We start from the raw sequence: 22488 nt of genomic DNA, 5'->3' as shown, positions 1-22488 counted from the left end.
AGCAGAGGGCAGCAGGCGGCTGGGGCCGGGGCCGCGGCCAGGCTGTTTGCAGCCGGACTTTCTCTTTCCTCCCTTCGCCGCTCCCCACGAATCTGAGCGGCCCCCGGGTCTCGCGGTGGCTGCCGCGCTGGAGCGCTGGCCGGGGCAGCGAGGAGAACGGGCAGGGTCCGCGGGCGAGCGCATGGACATGTGAGTGGGGGCAGCTGGGGAGGGGGGATGCACAGCCACAGCTTTGCGGGGAGGAACGGGAGGGTTAGACTCTTCCAGGAAGGAGAAGAAGGCAAAGGGGCTAAGCTCGTGCTAGCTGTCCCTCCATTAAAGCTTTGCTAGCACGTAGGGTTGAGGAAGAAGGATCTTCCTGGCTGATGTTTTCATGAGATCTGGGTAGTGATCTGATAGTCCTGTTCCCTGGAGGGGAGGTCTGGAGAATGAGGAAAAAAAAAAATAAACGAAGGCTGATTTTTGGAGGAGAGGGATTGAGGGTAATGACTGGGTAAAAGGCTGCCCAGGAGGCAATGCAGTTCTCCTCAGCAAACTGAGCTTGAGATCTTCAGATCCTCACCAAAGGAGCTGGGCAGAGGTCCTAAACTAGTAATAAACAGAAATGGCCCGCAGGCCTAAAGCCAAAGGGAACCAAATTTCCCCTGGTTCTAAGGGACCCAGCCCTATGACTGCTGGGGACAAGCACTTGTTTCTCAGGGAACAAACCTGTGTTTCTTCAAACTGCTTCCTGGGCTGATGAATCTCTTTGGCTGTTTCACAGTGCCCTGCTGGAACCTGGGTAATCTTCATTTCGGCTTGTTCCTGAGTGATCCAGGCCAGAAGCTGGATCTGCAGCTAGGCGTCCCGTGTTTGGATTCCACTAGACAGTCCACAAGTCACTTGCAAAGTCTCCCCTCATTTCGGATGACCTCATTTTGTGCAATGTCATCGTTTACTTGTCACGTTCACAGGCACATTCCTTTTCTTCTGTGGGCCTTCCTCTGTTTTGGAGTGATCAGTTCCAGTCCAGTCCCAAGAAAGCTTTTTGGAGAGATCAGATCCCCTGGTTATCCCAAGCCATATCCCAACAATAACATCAGCATCTGGGATATCCATGTCCCAAAAGGCTACGTGGTGAAGCTGACCTTCAGATATTTTGATCTGGAGCCATCCGAGTCCTGCTTCTATGACTATGTTAAGGTATGTGCCTAGATTGCTGGCCCAAGGGGTGGCTAGAGTGGCCACTACATGCAATCGCTGTTCATTCACCGGTCTTCCTCTTGGGCTTCCCACAAAGGAAAGGGAAGGAGTTAAAGACAGAAATGGGTGGAGCAGGTACTGGCAAGTCATGGCTGGGTAATAGTGATGTATGGAGCAGTCTGAATCTTATGAGGCTGCAGTGATTTTCCCTTAACCTTGACAGATCAAAGCAGACAAGAAGAACTTGGGCCGATACTGTGGCCAGCTTGGGTCTACCACAGGCAACCACCCAGGAAGAAAGGAGTTTGTATCTAAGGGGAACAGGATGCACCTGGCATTTCACTCTGATTTCTCCAATGAAGACAATGGCACAGTGATTCCCTACAGGGGCTTCCTGGCCTATTACCAAGCTGTGGGTGAGTAGGTAACACCCTCAGCATGCAAAAAGAAGCCTGTGTGGCTCCAACCAATTTTCCTCCCTGTCAGGGAAATAAAAAAAAGCTGTAAGCAAGGATATGAATCTCCATGTACTTTCAATGTACAGCAGAAAGGTTTAACACTTTCCTCCCTTTGTCCCTGCACTTCCTGTGTCTTCAGATCTTGATGAATGTGGCCCTAACAATGCTGCTGAGGAAGATGAAAGGTCTCAGTGCCAGCACTTCTGCCACAACTATGTGGGTGGCTACTTCTGTTCTTGCCGGACTGGCTACCAGCTTCAGAGCGACCACCACTCCTGCAAAGGTATATGGAAATTTTGAAAGATCAGAGGGTGCCAGGGAAGGAGCTCTTCAGCCAGGAAGGGCAGTAGAAGTGACTTAAGGAGCAGTTGACAGGGCTGCAGAAGATGCAGCTCCACAATGTGACCTCTGCTTTCTTCCTCTACACCAGCTGAGTGCAGCAGTGAGTTGTTCACAGAGGTATCTGGGTACCTGAGCAGCCCTGAGTACCCCCAGCCCTATCCTGAAGACCTCCGGTGTAACTACAGCATCCGTCTGCAAAAGGGCCTGTCTATCATTCTCAAATTCTTGGAACCTTTTGAGATTGAAGAACACCAGCAAGTCCACTGTCCTTATGACCAGCTCAAGGTACTGGAGATTAGCAAACTACTTCCAACCCTGCTGCCAGACCTGCACAGGAATTGTGGGGACACTGCTATTCAGATGAGAAATATGGGATCATGCCCCAGCATGAAGGACTGAGCTCTCCCCTTGTCTCTCCCTCAGCTCTCTTAATTACCATTGTCCTGAGGTCAGAGGCTCTGGGTCACACTCCCCTGGGAGTGGAGCCAAAAAAAATCATCCTTCGTCCGGTTTTATCTCCCTTTGCTTTAATATCAGGATTTGAAGGGGTTGATAGCTTTGCTACCCACTATAAGGAAGAAGCAGAGCTTGCGGTAGGTCATCCCTTTGTTCTGATCTGTCAGTGCAGATGTCAGCAAAGACGGGTCGGACAATGAGCCCTGTCCACCATCATAGGCACCGTGGCAAACTTGGTCTGGGGATACTGGGGCAGAGAGACACGTGTGTTTCTGTCCCTGTGATACATGTTTTCATCACCAGATCCAAGCACAAGGGAGAGAGATTGGTGAATTCTGTGGCAAGGAGTCACCTGGCAGCATTGAAACCAACAGCAATGAGGTGGACATACTCTTCCTCACCGATGAGTCAGGGTTCAGCCGTGGCTGGAAAATCCACTACACCTCAGAGAGTAAGACATTTCTTCCCTAGAGGCTACTACAATGTATCTACACCGTTTGTTAATACTAACTTACTTTGTCCCATTCCCTAACAGAAATACAGTGCCCACAGCCTGTCCCACAGGATCAGTTTACCATCATCAGAGACCTGCAGCCTGTGTATCAATTTCAGGACTATTTCACTGTCAGCTGCAAGACTGGGTATAACCTCATGGAGGTGAGATGCCTTTTCCACTCCCTTCAGACATATTCTAGCTTCTCTTCAGTTTGTGTAAGTCTTGCAGTAAAACTTTCTGTGGAGATTTCACTCATGGAAAACTATTGCAATTTCTGTGGTTTTTTCCTCACTTTTGTAGGCTTTCTTCCAGTGTTTTCTCCTTTACTATCTCACTTCTTTATGCATTTACTGTCTCACGAAGAGGCAAGCCCTGGTAGAAGATAAGAGAACAAAGATCCCATGAAACATTGGTAAACGTTAATATCTCTTTGAAAGAATACAAAATCAGACTTGAAGCAGAAGATGTTATCTGCCTCTCTTGCCATCCTATTGCCAGGACTGGGTATTGCCCCAGACTTGTCACAGTTTTATGATTGCTGCCTGCTCTTATCTTGACCTGCTATGAAGAATTTGCAGCCTGTGGCAAACACAGGATGGAGGGAAGTCAGCAAAGGGAGAGGACAGCAACTGGAATGGACTGCAGAGGGACAACTATTGGACAGCAGTGAACTGATGGGCAGAGAGAATAATATTTTAATGTTGGGAAGGGATTGTAAGGCTCTGTACAACCATCAGAGATGTTTTTCTCTCCCATGCAGGGCAACCAAAAGCTGCTGTCTTTCACGGCTGTCTGCCAGGCTGATGGGACATGGCATCAATCCATGCCCCACTGCGAAAGTGAGTGAGCTGAGAACAGAGATTATGTCCCCCGCTGTGGCTTTCCCCCTCCAAGAACGTGCGGAGTTTAGCTTTTATGACTCAGTTTGTCTGTGTCCATAGACTCATGGATATGCTGGTTGGAAGGACCTGTGGAGGTCCACTGTTGACTTTTATTACATTTTTCCTCCCTTACAAAAATGCATAAAATATCACTAAAAAGTTGCTATAAAGTTGTAACATCTAAAAGTAAAAGACCCCAGTTCGGGATCCATTTTGGAACAACCTCTCTCTGGCTGCTGCACTAACTGGTCCATCCTTCACATCATGGCCACAATCCAAATCAAGCCTAAACCTTCAGGTAGTAAGGCTGTCTTGATTCACCTCTTTTTTTTTCTTTTTTCTTTTTTGTAGTTGTGAATTGTGGCAACCCTGCAGAGCTGACCAATGGGGCATTTAGCTATGTTAGCAAACCTGCAAACAACAATTACCAGGCAGTGATCACGTACGGATGCAATGAGCCGTATTATCACATTGTCACTGGAACAGGTGGTGGTGAGTCCTAATCATATGCAGATGTGGAAATCTGTGCAAGAAAAGCCCTCTCAGATTTCCAGTTAGAATGGTCTCTGCTCCCAAGGCTTAGGGCTCATGCTTTCCTGTTGGAGGCTCTCCAGTCTCTCCTGGGGTCTGCAGCATAGCTTGTGATGCTTGTTGTCTCAGCCTGTTCCCACACTGCTTTATTTCCAGAGTCCATCACATCTCTCCACCACACTCTCCTTAACTTTTGCAGAAGGTCTTATTCTCTCATCTATAGACATGATTTATTCTTCTCTAGTGGATTTCTTTCTTTCACTGAAATTTAAGGCATCGTGTCTGGGAATCACCAAAACTCTTGAAACCTCATCACACCAGTCCAAGTTGCTAGAGATACAAATAAATAAACTCAGACTCCACTCCACTGTAACTCTGTTTACCTCTTTGGAATATTGTCCAGCAGCAGAGACAACTAAGGGCTAAATAACATACATGCAGAAAAACCTGGTTTTATGTAACAGGTCAGAAAAATTAAGGCAACATTCAAAACCATTTACATGTCTTCTTTTTGCACCTGAGACATGTTTTCATGACACAGGAGCTTTGGTTACAATAATAGTATAAGGAGTTTGTTATTTCCTTGCCTTGGCTGTTCATTTAGCTTCCACAAAAAAAAAAAAAAAAAAAAAAAAAGCAGATTTTTAAGCTGCATCAGTTCCTGCATATGCTTGTCAGCATGGACTCACAGTTCTGCAGCATGCCTGAGAGAGGTGACACGCTAGTCCTGAGGCCAGGAAAAAGCAGCTAAGGAGTTCTTGAAGTTGGTACTAATGTTGAATTTGATTGTTCTTACATCTGAGTTTAACTCCTTCCTAAAGAGTCAGAGCTCAGTCTCATCAAAAGAAAATCAGGAGCAAGTAACTATCAGCATCAGCCAAATTCTTATGCCAAGTGATCGTGATTTAGTAAATTTTGAAAGAGAACAGCAAACAGTTTCTTGGAAGCATTTAATACCATGTAAGATAAATTGTATATAAATTATTTTTAGACACCAGCACAAGCTTTCCAAAAAAAAGCAAGAATGTAGTGGAGTTTGTATTGAGAGGTGACACAGAGTTAGCTGACCTGCAATATAGCCTCAGAAATACTGAGCATGTATAGGAACTGTCATCTTTTTTTCTCTTTCTGGAACAAACCACCTTGTCCTACTCTCTACAAACTACAGAGACCAGAAACTTTAATCTAAAATCCATGTATTTACTTCTTCTCTCCCTTCTTTGGGCTAAATATGGTCAAATAGTACTTTGTAAGCATGTGGACTTCACTCAGGTGGCTCTTCAGGCTTTTCTTCTACAGAAGCAGTGCCTGAACTTTACTGGTCACCTGGAGCTGAGGTTCTTTGAGATGTATGTGCTGTCCCAGCTGGAGACATTCCAGGCTGTACCACAGGCAGCTTTTCCTGGGAAAGGGGGCCTTTGGGATGGAAGGGCCAAGTGCAGCATGTGGAGAGAGAAACCCCTTCTTTCTTTCCACCCCACGCCTCCAGGCCTGGGTATCATTCACTTCCATCTCATCCTACAGACAGATTCACCTGCTCACCTGAGGGAACCTGGGTGGATCAACAAGGCCAGGTGAGGATTCCTGACTGCTTGCCAGGTCAGTAAAAACCTCTGACTTTGTCAGGTGTTTACCAATTCATGCTTACAGTCAGTGCAAAGCCAGGACAGCATGCGGGGGGGAGGTGAGGATAATGGCATCGGTGAGGTCCATCAGGAAGGCAAAAATAGGGTGGAATCAAGCAGTGATGGTGTAGAAAAGAGAGAGACAAGCCAGGGCAACAGAGCATGTAATGGTCTCCTTGCATTTCTCCACAGTGTGTGGGAAGCCAGTCAATCCTGTTACTGAAGTCCAGAGGATCTTGGGTGGCAGATATGCCAGGAGAGGCAGTTTCCCTTGGCAGATTCTGACCGGCATCCATGGACGAGGAGGTGGTGCACTCCTGGGAGATCGCTGGATCCTGACTGCTGCCCACACTGTCTTCCCTAAAGGGGCAGGAGGGAACAATATAAGCCTGGACCAGCTAGCAGAGGAAGCTAACGTATTCCTCGGCCACACCAAGGTAGAAGAGCTCCACAAGATGGGTCGCCACCCTGTGCGTAGGATCTTTATTCATCCAGATTACAACCCTAAAGATGAGTACAACTTCAATGGGGACATAGCCCTCCTGGAGCTGAAACACCCGGTAACCCTGGGCCCTACAGTACTGCCCATCTGTCTCCCAGATGTTACCAACACCACGTTCTACAGGGACGGGCACATGGGCTACGTGAGTGGCTTTGGTGTGGAAAAAAACTTTATTTCAAATGATTTGAAGTATGTGAGCCTACCGGCGATTGCTCGAGAGAAGTGTCAGAGTTGGCTGGACAGTAAGAAGGGAGAAATACCTATGGTTTTCTCTGAGAACATGTTCTGTGCTGGCTTTCTCAAAGTCAAAAAGGATACCTGCCAGGGAGATAGTGGGAGCGTCTTCACAGTGTTAGACACAGAAAGTGATCGTTGGGTGGCTACCGGTATTGTTTCTTGGGGTATCGGCTGTGCCGAAGGTTATGGCTTCTACACCAAGGTCCTCAACTATTTGGACTGGATCAAAGGGATAGTAAAGGAGGATAGGCTCTAGACATTGCTGTCCTAATAGCTGAAGAATCACTGATAGCATATAAATTTCCAGACTCAATAAATAATATATAAAGCTTTTGATGATGTCCCAAAGGCTTTTCAAACATGCAGACCATATAACCTTCATCATGAGTACTTCTGAAAGCCACCATATTGTTTGATGAATTCTTGGTGGTACCATCAAAACCCACCAAAGCTGCTGTACCACTGGCAGATTGTGGAACACCTTTGTGGACATTCTAGTTCTTCCAAATCTTATTACTGGATGAAGCCTTAATAATATCAGGAAATCTCATGACAGGAAACGTTATTGTTTGAAGTGCTGATGATATCATCAGACTATTGCAATCTACTTTCATCCTCATGTGTGGGAAGCTCGCAGGACAGCAGACTTTCTTGAAGGATGTGGTAATTTGTGCTGAGTACAGCATGCATATGCCAATTGGGACTGGAGAGATTCTATGAATATCAAAATAATTGCTGGAGAAACCAGGTGTGTTATGTTTTTCTGGCTTTGCTTTTAACAACTACTCAATATTCCCCGTCACTGAAAGCAACTTACAGACTTTATATAGGGATATCTTTGCCTACCACTAAAAGTGTTTCCAGTTCTGCAATGGCATGTGGCAGTTTCCTACCTGTCACAAAACTACCGTTAGATTATCCAGTCTGAAACTCCAGGTGGCTTCAAGGGAGGCAAAAATGAGTTCTCTGTGTGATGCCACATTCAAAAGAGAGGGAAGACAACAACCAATCTCATGGAGAAAAGAGCCTAGGAACCTTTATTGATCAGAATTTGAGGATGGATTTTTTTATACTGTATGAAATAAAGCTCTGACTGCAGGACAGCAGCTCTAAAATGATGCTAACTCAGAGAGATGACCCCTCTTGTGTTCAGTGTATTCTCTGGAGTTGTTTCTTGACTGGTTTTGCTACTGCAGAACAACTTACTTTTTTCTTGTGAGTCACTGAGAGAAACGAAGTCTGCCAGAACTTGACAGGGGAGCTCGGAGGGTAAGGTCATAGTTGCCTTCTCGCACTGTTTTCTGTGAGATCTAGCTCCAGATCTTCTCAGGTGTCAGTATCTCTCATTTGCTTTTGACAAAATACACCCTGAAGAGTGATATGTGGAGTTGCACATCTGATATATATTCATCCATGCTCTCCAGGGGTCATAATTCTGTTGGTTTTCCCATTTGTATGGGCAAGAGGGGAGCCTGAGAGGCAACATGAACATGGAAAAAACAAGGTGTCCAGTTGCACAGGAGCACTGGATCATTCAGTGACACTTCTGTTTCTCTTCTCTTCCGTTCTCCCACACCCTGGGAAAAAGCCCAATTGGAAATCTCCTTATTGTAATTCATGTCTATTGTCCCTTGTCCTGTCACTGTTCACCTTTCTGAAGACTCTTGTTCTGTGTACTGTCTAGCCCTCCTTTAGGTATCTGAATACAGCAGTTATACGTAATGTCCCCCTCTTAGCTTCCTCCTTTCCAAGCTGAACAAACCCATCTTCACGTGTCTTTCTTCATATGCCATCTGCACTAGTTCCCTGACAATTGTAGTGGAAAGATATCTGTGAGTGATACAGGATTTTCTGTATCAGAAGAAATAATGCGTATCAGGTAATTTTCTTCCACAACACTACCTTCCCTAAATCAAGCAACCTTTATTTCTTATCTAAAACCACGAAGTTTGAAAAATAAAGCCCTGAGGACAGGTGAATGAAAGGATTTTAAAGATGTCTCTTCTGCTCAGCTTGATTGATTCAGAAGTCTGAAGTCCTCATTGCTGGTAATGGTTGGTCAATGAGATGCAACCACCTCAGAATAACTTCATAATTAAGTAGAGAAGTGAGGTAGCACAACTTACATCTTAACAAAAGGTGGCAGCACAGTGGGACAAAATCTTAATTTAGGGTGTTTCAGGGACAACTAGGTCTAGACTGAGAAGAAGGAAGGCAATAGACACACAATAGTACATTGCACAAAAGGCAATCTGGACATTCTTTAACACTGTTAGATATTCTGAACAATACAGGAAATACATAAATCAGAAACCAGGCTCTGAACCTACCCTGGGAACCAAGCATTATTCTCTCTCATCTTCATTGAAATCTCCCTGTCAGATGGGGCACGGCTAGGTCTTATCCAAGTGGGAAATGAATTCAATAGGATAGAAAACAGTGAGAGGAAGCAGAAGGAGCCTCTTTATCCAGATCAGTGTCTTCCTCTTTTGCTACTATGAGTGGAAGAAGAAAGAGAAATTCCCTTCCCCGACACAACCACAGTGGGAGAAACTGATACAAATTGCTGACTCTCCACTCAGCACAGACACCATGAGTAGACCTTTTACACACACAGAGTGAACACAGCCACCCTGAACATGTAACCATCACATTTAGAAAGGGTGACAGTGCTGAAAGGAGCAAGAGCTAATCCTGCCAAGCTTCTTCATCCTCATGCTTGCTCATGGTCTCTGTAATCCAGTCCAAATAACGCACTACCTTGGTGTAAAGGCCAAAAGTACCACATCTTGGGCCCCAGGATATCAGCCCTGCCACATAGTACCGTCTGTCATCAAGAGGATCTTGGATAGCGTAGGCTCCACCACTATCCCCTTTACAGCTGTCCTTGTCACCACCAGCACAAATCATGTTGTGAGTGAATCGGTAAGCACTGGAATCGGCAGAGCCCTCTGGTTTCACGGATCGGCACTTATCCATGTCCACCACGGGAATCTGGGCCTTCCAAAGATAAATAGGCAGTCTTCCTCTCTCCCTCTGGCCCCAGCCAGCAATGTAGCCCAGAGTCCCTTCTTGCAGCTCATAGTCAGGTGATTTACCAGGAAGACAGAGGGGTGAGATGTTTGGGCCCATCTTCACGGGATCTGTCAGCTTCAGTAGTGCAATATCATTATCAAAATCAGTTCTGGTTTCTGTGGGCTGCTTCTTCCAATCAGGATGGATGAATGAAGCCTCTGCAATCAGCTGCTTGGCCTCCCAGTAGAGAGATTCTTTCCCAACATTGATTACCCCAGCATACATGTTGGGCTTGTCATATCCCTCCAGCACATGAGCTGCAGTCATTACCCATCTTTCAGAGATGAGTACACCAGCTCCTCTTGGGTAATCGAAATACACCTGCCAGGGAAAGTTGCCTTTTTCTGCAAGGGTGCCTCCAAAAATCTTTGCTTTCTCTTGGATGGGATTACTAGGCACCCCACAGACTGGAAAGGAAAGAAAAAAGAAGGACCAGATGTGAGAATTAGCAGTTAGAAAGAGGGGGTTCTTTTGTAGCGCTAAAAAAGCGTAGTCCCCTGTCACAGACTGATTCCCCCCTCCCGGATGATGTAGTTTATCCATGCGTGAGTCTCAAACAATGGGCAGAGCATTCGGGCAGGACATTTCCAAAGAAGAGGCGCCACCTCGCTCACCTCGGGCAGAGCATGTTGGAAGAAAAGTTCCTTTGTGAACGAACATCAGCAACTTGTTAACATTTTAAGTGACACCTTTTGCGGTGCTGCATTGGTGCTGGTGGGGGGTGTCAGAGTAGTCTCCGCCAGTGAAGAACCAGCTGCCACCCCCCTGAAGCTAACCGAGATGCCGGGCTGTTGCGCCCACCAAAGGTCAACCTGGAAGGTGACCTGGATGCAGAACCTTTCCTCCCCGAGGACCAAATGTATAAAAGGTGAAGCCCAAGCAGCTACTCCCTGTCGACCCATCACCCTGCCAGATCCCCACAGAGCGAGTTTCTGTCTGAAACGAAGATTTCTGCCTGAAAGGAAAACACATGCTGGAACGAGGGATTGATAATGTTCTTGATGTCTCTGTGTTTCTGTCTGTGTCTCTCTATCTGTCTTTCTGCCCCTCTTTCTCACCTTTAAACTTTTTCCTACTCTGTCTTCTTTCTGATTTTTACCTCCGAGTAATGATTGAGCATTATTTGGTGCTTGCTTAATTGATGTTTGGTGGTAACTGATAAGTGTGATTTGGTGCTTGACTCTGAGAAGTCGATTCGTGGTGTTTTTGCAGTCACTGAGGTAAATAAAATTGTGTTGTATTGCTCCTTGAGTCATTATCTGACTCCACCTAGCAGGTGCTCCTTTTTGGGGAACCACAAAAAAATCTCTCTTGACTGTCCACTCTACTGGGGTGAGACATCCCCTCCTTCCTGTGTCCTCTAAATCATGTTTGGTTCTGAGTAACCGATGTTTATATTCTATGTATGTCACAGAGTTTGCAACTATGATTTACAGAAAAATTCAAGAAAATTAAAGCAAAACTATTAGCAAGATTCAATTTAGTATGAAAAGACTAATTCTCAAATTCTTGTTCTGGAAAGCAGAACATTCACAACTATTGTCACCCTGCCAGTGTTGCGTATGTCAGAGCTCACAGTTTAATTGCATTCGTTATAATTTTTCCTTTGCTTAATTACATCCTGTAAGTAAAGGGATTGAATTTTTTAAAATATTTGCTTAAGTTCTTAAAAGTATGACACTGTTCTTTAAAAGTTTTTGGGGTTTTTTGTGAACTCCAGATAGTCTCAGGTTAAGTTCAGGTTTTTCTTAGATGTTTTACTGTTTTTCCTCTCCGTTCTTTTAGTATGTTTGCAGTGGGTTAATGGAGATCTTATCTGTGGGTCTTGTGAGTGCAGAGATGCTCTGTGCTCTTTGAGTAAAATGTTCTATAAGGTTTTGCAGAATGTGAGCACAAAGGGCATAAATAAGGCTGGTCATTCTGACATAGCTAGGAAATTGATTTCTTGTTACATTGCCTTGTTTACTTTGAACCCTTAGTCCTATAGTCAGAGATCAAGGAACTGTAGCCAGTAGGTTGGTTCCAATTTAAATTAAGCAGTTTGTTAAAGAATTTCACATAATCATAGATTTAGGCTGGAGGGTTACATCTCAATGTCTCTAGTTCAATCTGTTCATCCCTATCTGCCCTTCCCCCTGCCCTCCTAACTGCAAAACCAGGTTGCTCAGGGACTTTGCCAGGTGACTAGCCAGCCGCTCTGGGCAACAATTCCAGTGCTCTTGGGAGCATTTTTCCTTAAATACAGTCAGGATTTCCTTTGTTGTAACTTGTGCCTGTCATTGTCTTTTATTCCTGTGTCCCACTGAGAAGAGTCTGTCTTCATATTTTTTGTAACCTCCTCTTGGGTAGTAAATTCCCTGAGCTTTATCTTACCATTTGCCTTTTGCACTGCGCACTGACTGAATTGGCCCTTAAGAGGGTTGAATAATCTTCAGCTGGATCTTGTACTTTCCCAGCTGGGGGTTTGGAGTAGTGAACAGGCATCATATACAGCTAGCCCAAGGCATGCTGCCTCCCATAAGAGGGTAAGCTGACCAGCGTGCAGAATACGAAGGATTTAAAATTCTCTCTGTCACCTGGAAGTAAAGACCCAGCCATAGCTACCAGCAGTCAGGAGCAGGAGTAGTACTCATGCACTTCCCTCCTCAGTGTCTCCCAAGTACACAAAGAAAGGATGAAAAGGTCCTTGACAGGGATATTGCTTGAGCTTTCAGACACAGTAAGTGTAGACGAATACGGAAGGACACATAAAACCTTAAGGGTTTAGGCTATGCCTTCCAGTGAGAGTAGTGAAAGCCCTTTCCCTATAGTGCTGCATCTGCAGTGCCCAGTAGACAGCTAGACACTACCCCAGGAGAGGTTTGAAGAGAAGCTACAGCTCTCAGTGTAGGGACCGAAGAAAGAAAGGTCCAGCATTGTCAGACATCTCTTTTGACCTGTCAGTCTTTTTGCTAACCTGAAATGCAGACAAAGATCTAAAGCACAGGACAACTTGAGAACATGCACACTTGAAGGTGGGGAAACTGGCGCAGAAACAGACATCAATACTTGAAGAGTCCTGTTATACCAGATGTCTTGTTATGTTACCCACATATGTTTCCAGTTTCTTTCTGCTGCCCCGTCTGACCTTTCTTTGGGGCTCCCAGCTTTCAGAAACGTCCCATCCAATGTAATGCAAACAACACAGAAAGGATCAACTGTACTTTCAGGCTTAACAGTTTAAAAACAGAAAAACGAAAGAAGCAGTGGTCTTGATATGCTGCATGTTTTTGGTACTACCTGGGACACATTTTGGCAGCTTTGTTCCCATCTCTTCATGGACCCATTCTCCACTGGCTGAGCACTGATACACCCCTTGGAAAACACAAGAAAAAGAGTGCCATAAGAATACAATCAAGATGAAGAGAGGGCAAGTAGCTTGTGTAAAACGAGGTGTTAACGTTCTCATTTCCAAAGCAAGCACAGCTTGGTAAACATTGCTGAGATCTCCCTAGAAGTACACAGCCCCACCAGGGTGCTTCTGCCCCTATTTTGGAGGGACCTCATCTAATAGATTTCTTGAATCCTTTACTTCTCCACCAGAAATGTGTGCCAGGTGGGACAAAAATCTCTATGGTTCACACACCAGGCAAATGGAGAGAGGACTTGCTAATGCATTTAAGGTCAATAGCCCAAGTAAAGACATTTTTACAGTGTATAAACACAAAGGCAACACAAAACTACTGCCTGCACCCCCACACCAATGAGAATCTTTTCCCAGTCTTGCCTGATGGGATAGCCGCATGATGATGCCAGTACCATTTCTTAGGCCTTTGATCAAAGAAATATATTTGTGTAGGAGAAGCAATGCTTACCATCCCCTTTGGTTTCTAGGGTATAGTAAGGTGCGTCACATTGATACTGGAAAGCAGCTTTGTACAGAGGCTCGTGGAGTTCAGAGACATATATGGCTTGGGCATTGTCAATAGGAGTAGGATCACCACAGTTCACAGCTGTAGAGAATAAACAAAAATGATCAAATTAATAAAAAGGGCATCCTCACCCAATATGATTATTCTGTATGATGGGGAACCACTCTGGTCCCTGTACAGTCATCAGCACTTCCTTTCTCTGTCCCTTCAGCATGCTCACATCCCAGTCCTTCACTGTCTTCCTAATCTGGTGATACAGTGGATCTAGAGCCCAAAGACTCTGTTCCAGTCTGCTTCCTACCATACAGAGACGGGTCACTTACGAACACAGCTGAAATGGGAGTTGCTCCATTCACCGTTGTCTTGACAGCTGGAGTGAAAAGTCATTATGCTGTCTCGTTGCTAGGGGAAAGAACACACGACTCATGTAAGTCACTAGCCATGAAATGTATCTGATGCAGACCCTCCAGCAGAGGGTCCTCAAAATGCTGCAGTGGCAGGAAGAAGTTTCCACTTACTACAGCTGTGGCAAAAACCTTGAGCCCACAAAGGTGCTCCGGACAGCTGATGGGAAATGGCATCAGGAAGCCACCACGGTGGCCAGAGAAGATATATACTTTTTCATGTAACCTACCCTCACAATTTCATAGCCTTCCACACAGGTCACCTTCACATTGTCCTTGAAGATATACCTGTCCTTCTTTGGGTCAAGAACAGAGTTGGGGATGACACTTGGGGGACAGGTTACAGCTTTGAAGAGATAGACAGAAATCAGTGATTAACTTGAATTCAAGATTTACTCTCCTTACAGCTCGCAACTTCTTTCTTGACAATGATTATTCTCTCTAGTAAACAGGAATCCTCTGTTTACTCAAGATCAGCAGCTGAGAACAGGTTAACATGCTGTTGTACTATGAATCTGATGTGGAACAAGCTCCCTTCATAACTCAGCAGAAGGGGGAATGCTTTCCCAAGCGTTTACTCACAATCCCCATAGTAGCGTATTTTCCAGCCTTTGTGCTGTACCGCGTGGTCTGTCTGAAAGATTATGTCAAGAATGTTGGTCCTAGTTTTGATTTCAGGAGGACCTGGAAATTTGCTGCCACAATAGGGACCAAAATGCTGCTTTCCAGAGACAAACTGGGAAAAGAACAAGAAGAAATGAGAAATACTAAATGTGTTCAGAGAGAGAGAGAGATTCCCAAGAATTTCAAAAGGCAACATAGTTGACAGGAAAGTTAAGCAGTCAAAGGGCCTTCTGAATATGAGGAGATTAAGGGGAAACCCAGAGCATCCTGACTCCCTCTATAAGCCCCATACCTACTGTTAAGCTGTCGTGGCAACTTCCTTCTGAATTGGCTGGTTCCACATCGAAGTCCCCGCTGTGTATGGTCAATGCCACAAAGTAGCCTGGCTTCAGAGCCACTCGGTACTCACATCGTGAGTTCTCTGGGTACTGGTTGGGATAGTTGGGGCTGGTAATCTCCCCTGACGGCTCAGTGAAGATGCTTCCACTGCAGTTCACTAGGATTAAGGAAGGAACACAGGTAGGATTCAGAAAGGAAATGGTCCAAAGCTTACAACCTCTCCCTCTTCCACTGCATCTCCAGTCTCCCCAGTCACCTGCATTAATCATGTCAAAACATTGTATCATTTCAAGAAACTGAAACCGAAGCCACTCCCTATCCAATTAGCCAGGGACTTTAACTTCTAGTGGCCTTAACCACCGTGCACTCTTGCTCATCCTTTGGGCAACTTCCTGATGTCCTCACTACTAGGGGACAGCTTCAGCACATCTTTAATTTTGCTCAGTCTCACTTAATTTCTCTTAGTGTCCTCTCTTTTTCCACCCATCTTTCCTTTTACCTTCCACTTGTGATTTAGGCCCCCTTCCCTCATTCTCAGGTCTTCATATTATACCCCTTTCAACATGCACCATTTGTGACTTTGCAATTTTTTTTTATTCAAGCCAAGAAGCCCCTTGGCCATTTTTGTGTCTTCATTGAACTGCCCTGTTTCATCAGAGATGAAAAGATTCGCATATAGCAGTATGCTAAGAAGGGTCTCTATCACAGTCTTTAGAGAATGTCATTTAATAGTTTCTTTATTCTCTTTAAATAAAAAAGAAAAATGTTAAGAATATGTTAACAGAAGTTCCCAAAATCACAGTCTACTGCCGGTTCAGATTTGCACTAGGATGTTCTTTTCTCCAAAATATACCTGTCACAACCGGTTGAGAAGGTTGATAGAGAAGGTCTTCCATGTACAATATCTCATTTGAGCACAGCTCATGTAGATCACTTACCTCCACATGTTTTTTTATCCTCATAGAGGAAATAATCTGGTGGACAGGTACAGAAGTAACCTCCAATATAATTATTACAGTAGTGACTGCAAGGTTCCTCCACAAAATCCATGCACTCATCCAAGTCTGCAAGTGTGAAAAGATGAATCAGCCAAGATTAGGAGAGGGCCCTCAGGGCAGGAGGAAGATGAGAGAGGGAAGCAAACACTGGTGGACAAGGAAAAGGTATCTCTAAGACATCATTTGGACTGGCCATACTGGAAAGCAGTCCTGTCTGCTGGGATCTCTTTTAAATAAGGCATGCTCGTAAGGAGAACCCTTCTGTCAGCTTCCTCCACCCTGCCCCCAGCCTGGACACTACAGAGATTCAGAAGAGGCTATTTTAACCTTACCCACTGCAACATAGTATGCTGCAAAACCAGTGAAACGCTCCTCATTGGAAAAGTCTGATTGGAAGCTCATAGTGAGGGTGTTGTAAGGGACACGAAATTCCTCCACAATCGGTGAGCCAGGGGCACGAGGTTTCTTCTGCCCGCAAAGCACACCTTCAACATGACTACCAAGCAGGACCTGCAGAAGAATGCAGAGCGGTCTCATCTCATTATTGGAATATGTGTAGCCACCAGCACATGGGTCTTTCAGCTTCTAGGTGGCTAACCAAAGGCTTTTAAATTGCATGCATTTCTTATGATACTCCAGTAGATCTCCTAGGGCACAGCTATGTTGCATAGCTGGCAGGAGGGACCAAGGCTGCTGTGTCATCCACTGAGCTGGCCAAGGGTAGAAGACAGCCAGCCAAGGCACAGCTGAGTGGAGCCCCTACACAATCAGTTTCATGACATCTGTAAGACACTTGAGGAATGTTACCTCCTACTGACTTCCCAGCTGTGAAATACCTATCTTCATTTCTCAGACACAAATTAATCCAGAAAGTTTTCTGTTAACATCCTTTCCTCATGCCCACTTGTACAAAAAATGAACACCATGGTTCAAAATGGCCAAACCGATCATTGATGGTCTGCAGAGCAGTCTAACAGGTTCATCAGTTTGTTGCAAAAGTTATTAACAGCTCCCAACAGAGCACATCCATCCTACTGTCCCACCTTGGTCCTTCTCCAAGGTCTCCTTCTGGTTGCTGCACCTGATCTTGCTGCCCCTTTTCACACATACATAGCTGTTGCAGGATAGGATGGTCTTATTTCCATCTGTTTGTGTGGAAGTGCTTGATCTTTTGTGCCTTGTGGGACAACATGGAGCAGAGCTAGTGGGTCTCTAAGTTTTAAGAAAGCCGTGATGCATAGAACACAGAAAACTGTGGTGCAATGGACCACAGCACTTTATCTGAACGCCCACTATCCATACACAGATCTCTTGATTGTTTTGAATCTTCATCATTTCCAATCAATTTCTGATTGCATTAAATCATCTACATCCACTCTGAATAATTTCAGGGACAGAAAATCAATGCCCTAAGAAAATGCTCCTTTAATACCTACAGATCACTGGTTAAGAATATGCCTTGCAATAGGGAGGTGTCAGTGATGGCTAACAAGGCCTTTCCTATGCATATAGGAGAAACATGGGGAGGGGAGCATAGATGGGACACTCATTTGGCAGACAATGCTCATGTGGTTATTAGGAAAACTCAAATCAATTTAGTGACTGCTAGTGCAGATACACACAGTCATTTGGACTTCTTGGGGCTCAGAACAGGAAGGATGTGTCCATCTCCTCTTCCAGCCCTGAGCTTTGTACACAGCTTTGCTGTTCTGTGCTTTAATCTGTCTTCTGGTCTTTTTCACTCGTGGGGATAGGGACAGTACCTTCACAGAGTCATATTCACAGTTCTGCGATGGCTCGAGATCCATATGTGTGAAATAAAGGTGAATGCCATATCCCAAAGGGACCTGGATTTCCCAAGATTCCTGCACATCATTGGGATACACCTGAGGATAATTGGGTGACAAGATCTCACCATACATAGAGCCTGCATCAGCCCAGACAGGGAGACAGAAGATAAGGTACCTGAGAAAAGAGGAAGGAAGATAACATTGCACTAGTCTTCTCTGCCCACATATGCACACAGTCCCCTGTGAGAAAGCTAGTCTTTGGCTTTACACAGCATGCAGCATAGCTCCTGGCTTTGGAGTTTTAATGACCAATGCTGTGGCTGTGTGAGCCTTGTCTTTCTCTTGTAGCCTTTCACGCAGAAGGAGTACAACCTCAGTCATGCTCTCTGCACCTCTCCAGCTCTATAGGAGCTGGTAATGCTGCAGGAGTTGAACAGAAGGGTCTTAAGTGCTATTTCTTACTTCCCTGTCTTGTTCTGGAGGCTACTTGGGCTACAGATACATTCAGATATGAGAGTCAGTACAGTAATACAGGAAAAAACATGTAATTTACAAAATTAAATTATTAATAAACCTGAATTCCCCTTGAAGATTCGGTAACTCACCACATGTGGAAAAAGCAGATCTCCCTTTCTGAAAACTTTCAGGATTGGACTTTGGAGTTATGGTCTGGGACAAAAAAAAAAAAAAATAGTGATTGATCAATGTTGCCTGGGCTTCTGCACATCTGCTAGGCAGGTCAAAGACTCTAATGCCCCAGCTTGTGAAAAATACATCAATGATTTGACCCAAAAGCAAGTTTATATCTCTGTTCCTTCCTGCACACAGCAACCTCAAGCATCAAGAAGACTCCATACTGACAAAATGGAGAGATTATGCTTGCTGGTACTCATTTTCTCCCCTTATGATCATCAGTGTCTCCAAACTCCATGCTGGTGCATAGCAAATTAAGATAGAAAGCACCTCCGCCCCAAGATACCCAGTTCACGCTTCCCAGCACCCCAAAAATTATGCTAAGACTCTGGTGTTGGGGAGCAGCTTGTCCTGACTCTTCTAGCTGTCAGACAGCAACGCTCAGGACTATTTTCCTTTCCCATTTCTAACGCTTGCAATATTTACCTTCTCTCCCTAGTTCATGTCTGGTTTTCTTCTCTCTTCCCTTCTCTTTTCTCTCTTTTTCCTCCTGTACACACCCTCCTCCGAACAGACACAAGGCTGGGTTCTCTAGTTCTCAATATCGCAGCACCCTCTGTCTGTAGGATGTGGCTTCTCAGCCTCCTCGCCAGGGTGAAATGCTCGGCTTGCCGACTCTGGGCAGGAAGGGGAATTTCCAGAATAAGTTGCACAATCCTCTTGGCTCAGGCTGCGTGGAGGATCACACCGATCTGGTCTGTATTAGGCACTTTCAGGAAATCAGATTACTTTGGGGAAAAGGGAGGGGAACAGAGTTTTCGGTTGCCTCCCCTCTTCCCCCTCCCTTTTAAACGTTAGGAAAAAAATTCAAAGAGTGTAGAAAAGGGAGAGACCGCATGAGAACTGGTTCAATGCTTTTGCATGGAAAAAAAAGTTTGACCATCCTGTCCAGACACCACTTTGCCAGAGTCCACCCTGTTACTGCAACCTGGTGGCCGGCCACAGGACTGCTGCCACTGTTCCTCATCTGGTGTTTCAGAGACCTTTTTTTAGGGGCAAAAAAAGAAAACTTAGTGGCCTGTTCAATGTTGTGGCTCCCTGAGGCTACCAGCAAGAGTATCACAGAATCACAGCATCACAGAATGTTAGAGATTGGAAGGGACCTCGAAAGATCATCCAGTCCAATCCCCCTGCCGGAGCAGGACACCCAGATCAGATCCCACAGGAACGCATCCAGGCGGGCTTTGAATGTCTCCAGAGAAGGAGACTCCACAACCTCTCTGGGCAGCCTGTTCCAGTGCTCTGGCACCCTCACCGTGAAGAAGTTTTTTCTCATATTCAAGTGGAACCTCCTATGTTCCAGCTTGAACCCATTGCCCCTTGTCCTATCACTGGATGTCACAGAGAAGAGCCTGGCTCCATCCTCCTGACACTCACCCTTTACATATTTATAAACATTGATTAGGTCACCCCTCAGTCTCCTCTTTTCCAGGCTAAAGAGACCCAGCTCCCTCAGCCTTTCCTCAGCAGGGAGATGCTCCATTCCCTTCATCATCTTGGTGGCTCTGCGCTGGACTCTCTCCAGCAGTTCCCTGTCCCTCTTGAACTGAGGGGCGAGTAAGAGTCCATTATTTTCCTGGGTTTTGTTTTTTGCTAAGAACTTGACTAAGAACTCATAACTACCTCTTTATTTACCAAGAGAACTTCATGTAAGAGCAACTGTTCATCAGACTTAGCTCTGGAGCAAGTTAGATCTAAGACCCTTACGGAAAGGAGTTTCAAGGCTTATGCCAGGTAGGACCCTTAATCCAGACCATGCCCACAAGCCAAGACCAAAATAAAAGATATGTCACCAATACTCTAGAAAACCTTTCCTCCTCACAAACCTCCTCCTCTATGCCAGGAGGAGACTCTGAATTAAAATATAAAGCTCCATTATAACCTCTACCCTTTACAATCAGCACAGCATGCTCCAGAGCTTGTTTTGGCTGGGAAAAAAAAAATGAATCAAGTTTCAACAGGCCTTAGGCAAAGTGTGTTAGCAGAGCCCAGCTGAAAGACTCCTTTATATTGTCAAGGGAGAGAAACACCTACAGATGAATCATAACTGACATCATTGTAGTCAGGATAAAGGCTTTACTTGAAGAACATGTCTAATCTGTTTTCTTTGTCAAACTGGGTATGGATAGAGAAAGAAAACAGCATGTAATCTCATTTCTGATGTCTCTCGGGAGCACAGCATGATGTTTCTAACCAAAAATTTGAGGATCAGGAAAACAGTGATGAAAGATACACAGCAAATCAAGGGGAGACATTTTCTCCTCTGAACTGGGCAAAGTAAAGACCCTGCCAGTGACTCCTGAAAGTTACAATCAGATTTTAAAATGGGCGTGGCAGAAGCAAAATAAGTATGGTCTGATAAATTATGCATGTCATTTCATTGCAAAGGAATTGCTTATTTTCATATAAACCTGACTCGACCTGTCTGTATCAGTAGTAAGTTAATATGTGTGTGAATATTAATAATTCTTTAGAAGACCTATTAAGAAAGAGACTGTTGAAGTTAGTTAAATAAGAAGATAGCTGCATTTTAATTGGGCACATATCTGCATAATGCTATGTATGCAGAAGACCAGTGACATTGATTTATATTTACATTGAATACACATACAGCATTTGGTTGCATTTGCCTAGGTCTGTATTGTTTTTACAATTCATAACATGAAACAGCTAGGTAATATATTTTACAATTCACTGAAACTATGTCAGAAATAATATCAAAATAATAATTTAAAAGGGGCAAAATCATGCCATTAAGGTTAAGAAAAGATAACATTAAGGTTGCAATGCAATATAGTTCTCCTCAGAAGGACACACATTCTCTTAAATTCCTAAATTACATAACCACATACTACTTTTCCCAAATTGCACAAGACAAATCTTTTCTTAAGATGACTCAGAGTTGTGTAGCTGTAACCTTTCTGCCAGATGTTATGAAGAGCCGTAGTGTTTTGGTTTTCATAAAATTACCATCTGAAACAGGCTTGCCTGGCTTGTCTTCCTTCAGGAAGCTGGGAGAAAAAAAAAAGCTTTTCCCAAGTTCTTAAGAAAAGCCACACTTTCCCATCTGCAAACACTGACCCAGTGCATAAAACAACAGAAGTACATATTAAAAGGGAAAAAATAACATTCACTAAGTTAAATCCATCAGCAGGGAATCAAGGGTATGTAAGTAGCAAGTAAAATATCCTTGATCCACCAAGACCTCAGCAGTAATTTGCCTGTTTCCCATTCTGCCAATAAGAGCTTTCAGTGGGTTTCTGCACTTCCCTGCCTAGCTCTTGTGACCCAGGCCAGTGTTTTTGTTGCCAGTGGCTAAACTCAGAGCTTTGGGTAAGCCCCAGGAAAACCTGCCTGTGCGCTGGCGCAGAACTGCTTGGTATAACACACTGGTTCTACCTCTGCATACTGTAACGGGGGAAGGGGAAGGTGCAGGGTGTGTTCATCGGAGTCTGTTCACCTCTTTTACTCCCGCCAGCCCTGAGTGGGAGTGCAAAGCTCTCACAGCCTCCCAGTAAAACCTGAGACTTGGAACCATTCTGCTCCGTGCACTGGATCACACTGAGGTGCCTGCTGCCTTCCAGAATCCCCTCCCCCTACACTCCTGGATGTAGCTGCAAGCGTCGGTCAGTGTTAAGCACAGGTGATGATGTACTGCCTTTCCTACAAAACAGAAGCTCTAGTCGTGTTTGCACCCAAGACCTTTTCCCTGTTAGGGAGGGGCGCTGACTCACAGCTGGAGATATCCCACCATGGGATGACAGCATGGGTTCTGCCACGACCTTCCTAGGGATTGCCATCCTCACCGCATCCCGGCTTCACCAGCAGCTGAAGAGGAACGCTTGAGAGTTTCATCTATCAGGGTCAAATGTTCCTCAATACTTTGGCTCACTTGAAACCGCAAGACTGTAAACTGCAGTGCTGGAGCAGCTGCTGCAAGAAGC

The 22488-nt window shown here is 44.9% G+C and overlaps 2 protein-coding genes across 2 annotated transcripts; one reads left to right on the top strand and one right to left on the bottom strand.

The window, feature by feature from the left end:
* The first annotated feature begins 167 nt into the window (after nucleotides 1–167).
* On the top strand, nucleotides 168–6966 carry C1R (complement component 1, r subcomponent). The gene is made up of 11 exons (XM_010075387.1): nucleotides 168–189; nucleotides 954–1182; nucleotides 1406–1598; nucleotides 1780–1923; nucleotides 2071–2267; nucleotides 2742–2889; nucleotides 2974–3095; nucleotides 3695–3773; nucleotides 4167–4307; nucleotides 5871–5945; nucleotides 6164–6966. The coding sequence occupies exons 1-11, from the start codon at nucleotides 182–184 to the stop codon at nucleotides 6964–6966; spliced, it is 2139 nt and encodes a 712-aa protein (XP_010073689.1). The 5' UTR covers nucleotides 168–181.
* Nucleotides 6967–9398: 2432 nt separating this feature from the next.
* On the bottom strand, nucleotides 9399–17983 carry C1S (complement component 1, s subcomponent). Its single transcript, XM_010075386.1, has 10 exons — nucleotides 17825–17983; nucleotides 16394–16571; nucleotides 16002–16127; nucleotides 15021–15220; nucleotides 14683–14836; nucleotides 14331–14446; nucleotides 14020–14098; nucleotides 13640–13777; nucleotides 13065–13139; nucleotides 9399–10192 (listed from the first exon to the last, which is right to left on the bottom strand). The coding sequence occupies exons 1-10, from the start codon at nucleotides 17981–17983 to the stop codon at nucleotides 9399–9401; spliced, it is 2019 nt and encodes a 672-aa protein (XP_010073688.1).
* Between the last annotated feature and the right edge of the window lie 4505 nt (nucleotides 17984–22488).

This window comes from Pterocles gutturalis, unplaced genomic scaffold, assembly GCF_000699245.1.
Source record: "Pterocles gutturalis isolate BGI_N339 unplaced genomic scaffold, ASM69924v1 scaffold22627, whole genome shotgun sequence".
NCBI lineage: Eukaryota > Metazoa > Chordata > Aves > Pterocliformes > Pteroclidae > Pterocles > Pterocles gutturalis.
Note: the sequence above shows the minus strand (reverse complement) of the source record. Positions and strands in the feature narration are given on the sequence as shown.

What these genes read in the sequence shown, in the direction of transcription:
- C1R (XM_010075387.1), top strand. An exon ending in CGACCACCACTCCTGCAAAG is followed by an intron (nt 1,924 to 2,070) that starts GTATATGGAAAT and finishes CCTCTACACCAG; the next exon opens with CTGAGTGCAGCAGTGAGTTG. An exon ending in AATCCACTACACCTCAGAGA is followed by an intron (nt 2,890 to 2,973) that starts GTAAGACATTTC and finishes ATTCCCTAACAG; the next exon opens with AAATACAGTGCCCACAGCCT.
- C1S (XM_010075386.1), bottom strand. Translation starts at nt 17,983, where the DNA reads ATGTATGGTGAGATCTTGTCACCCAATTATCCTCAGGTGTATCCCAAT. An exon ending in CTCCCATTTCAGCTGTGTTC is followed by an intron (nt 13,778 to 14,019) that starts GTAAGTGACCCG and finishes TATTCTCTACAG; the next exon opens with CTGTGAACTGTGGTGATCCT. An exon ending in GCTGCCAAAATGTGTCCCAG is followed by an intron (nt 10,193 to 13,064) that starts GTAGTACCAAAA and finishes TTTCCTTTCCAG; the next exon opens with TCTGTGGGGTGCCTAGTAAT.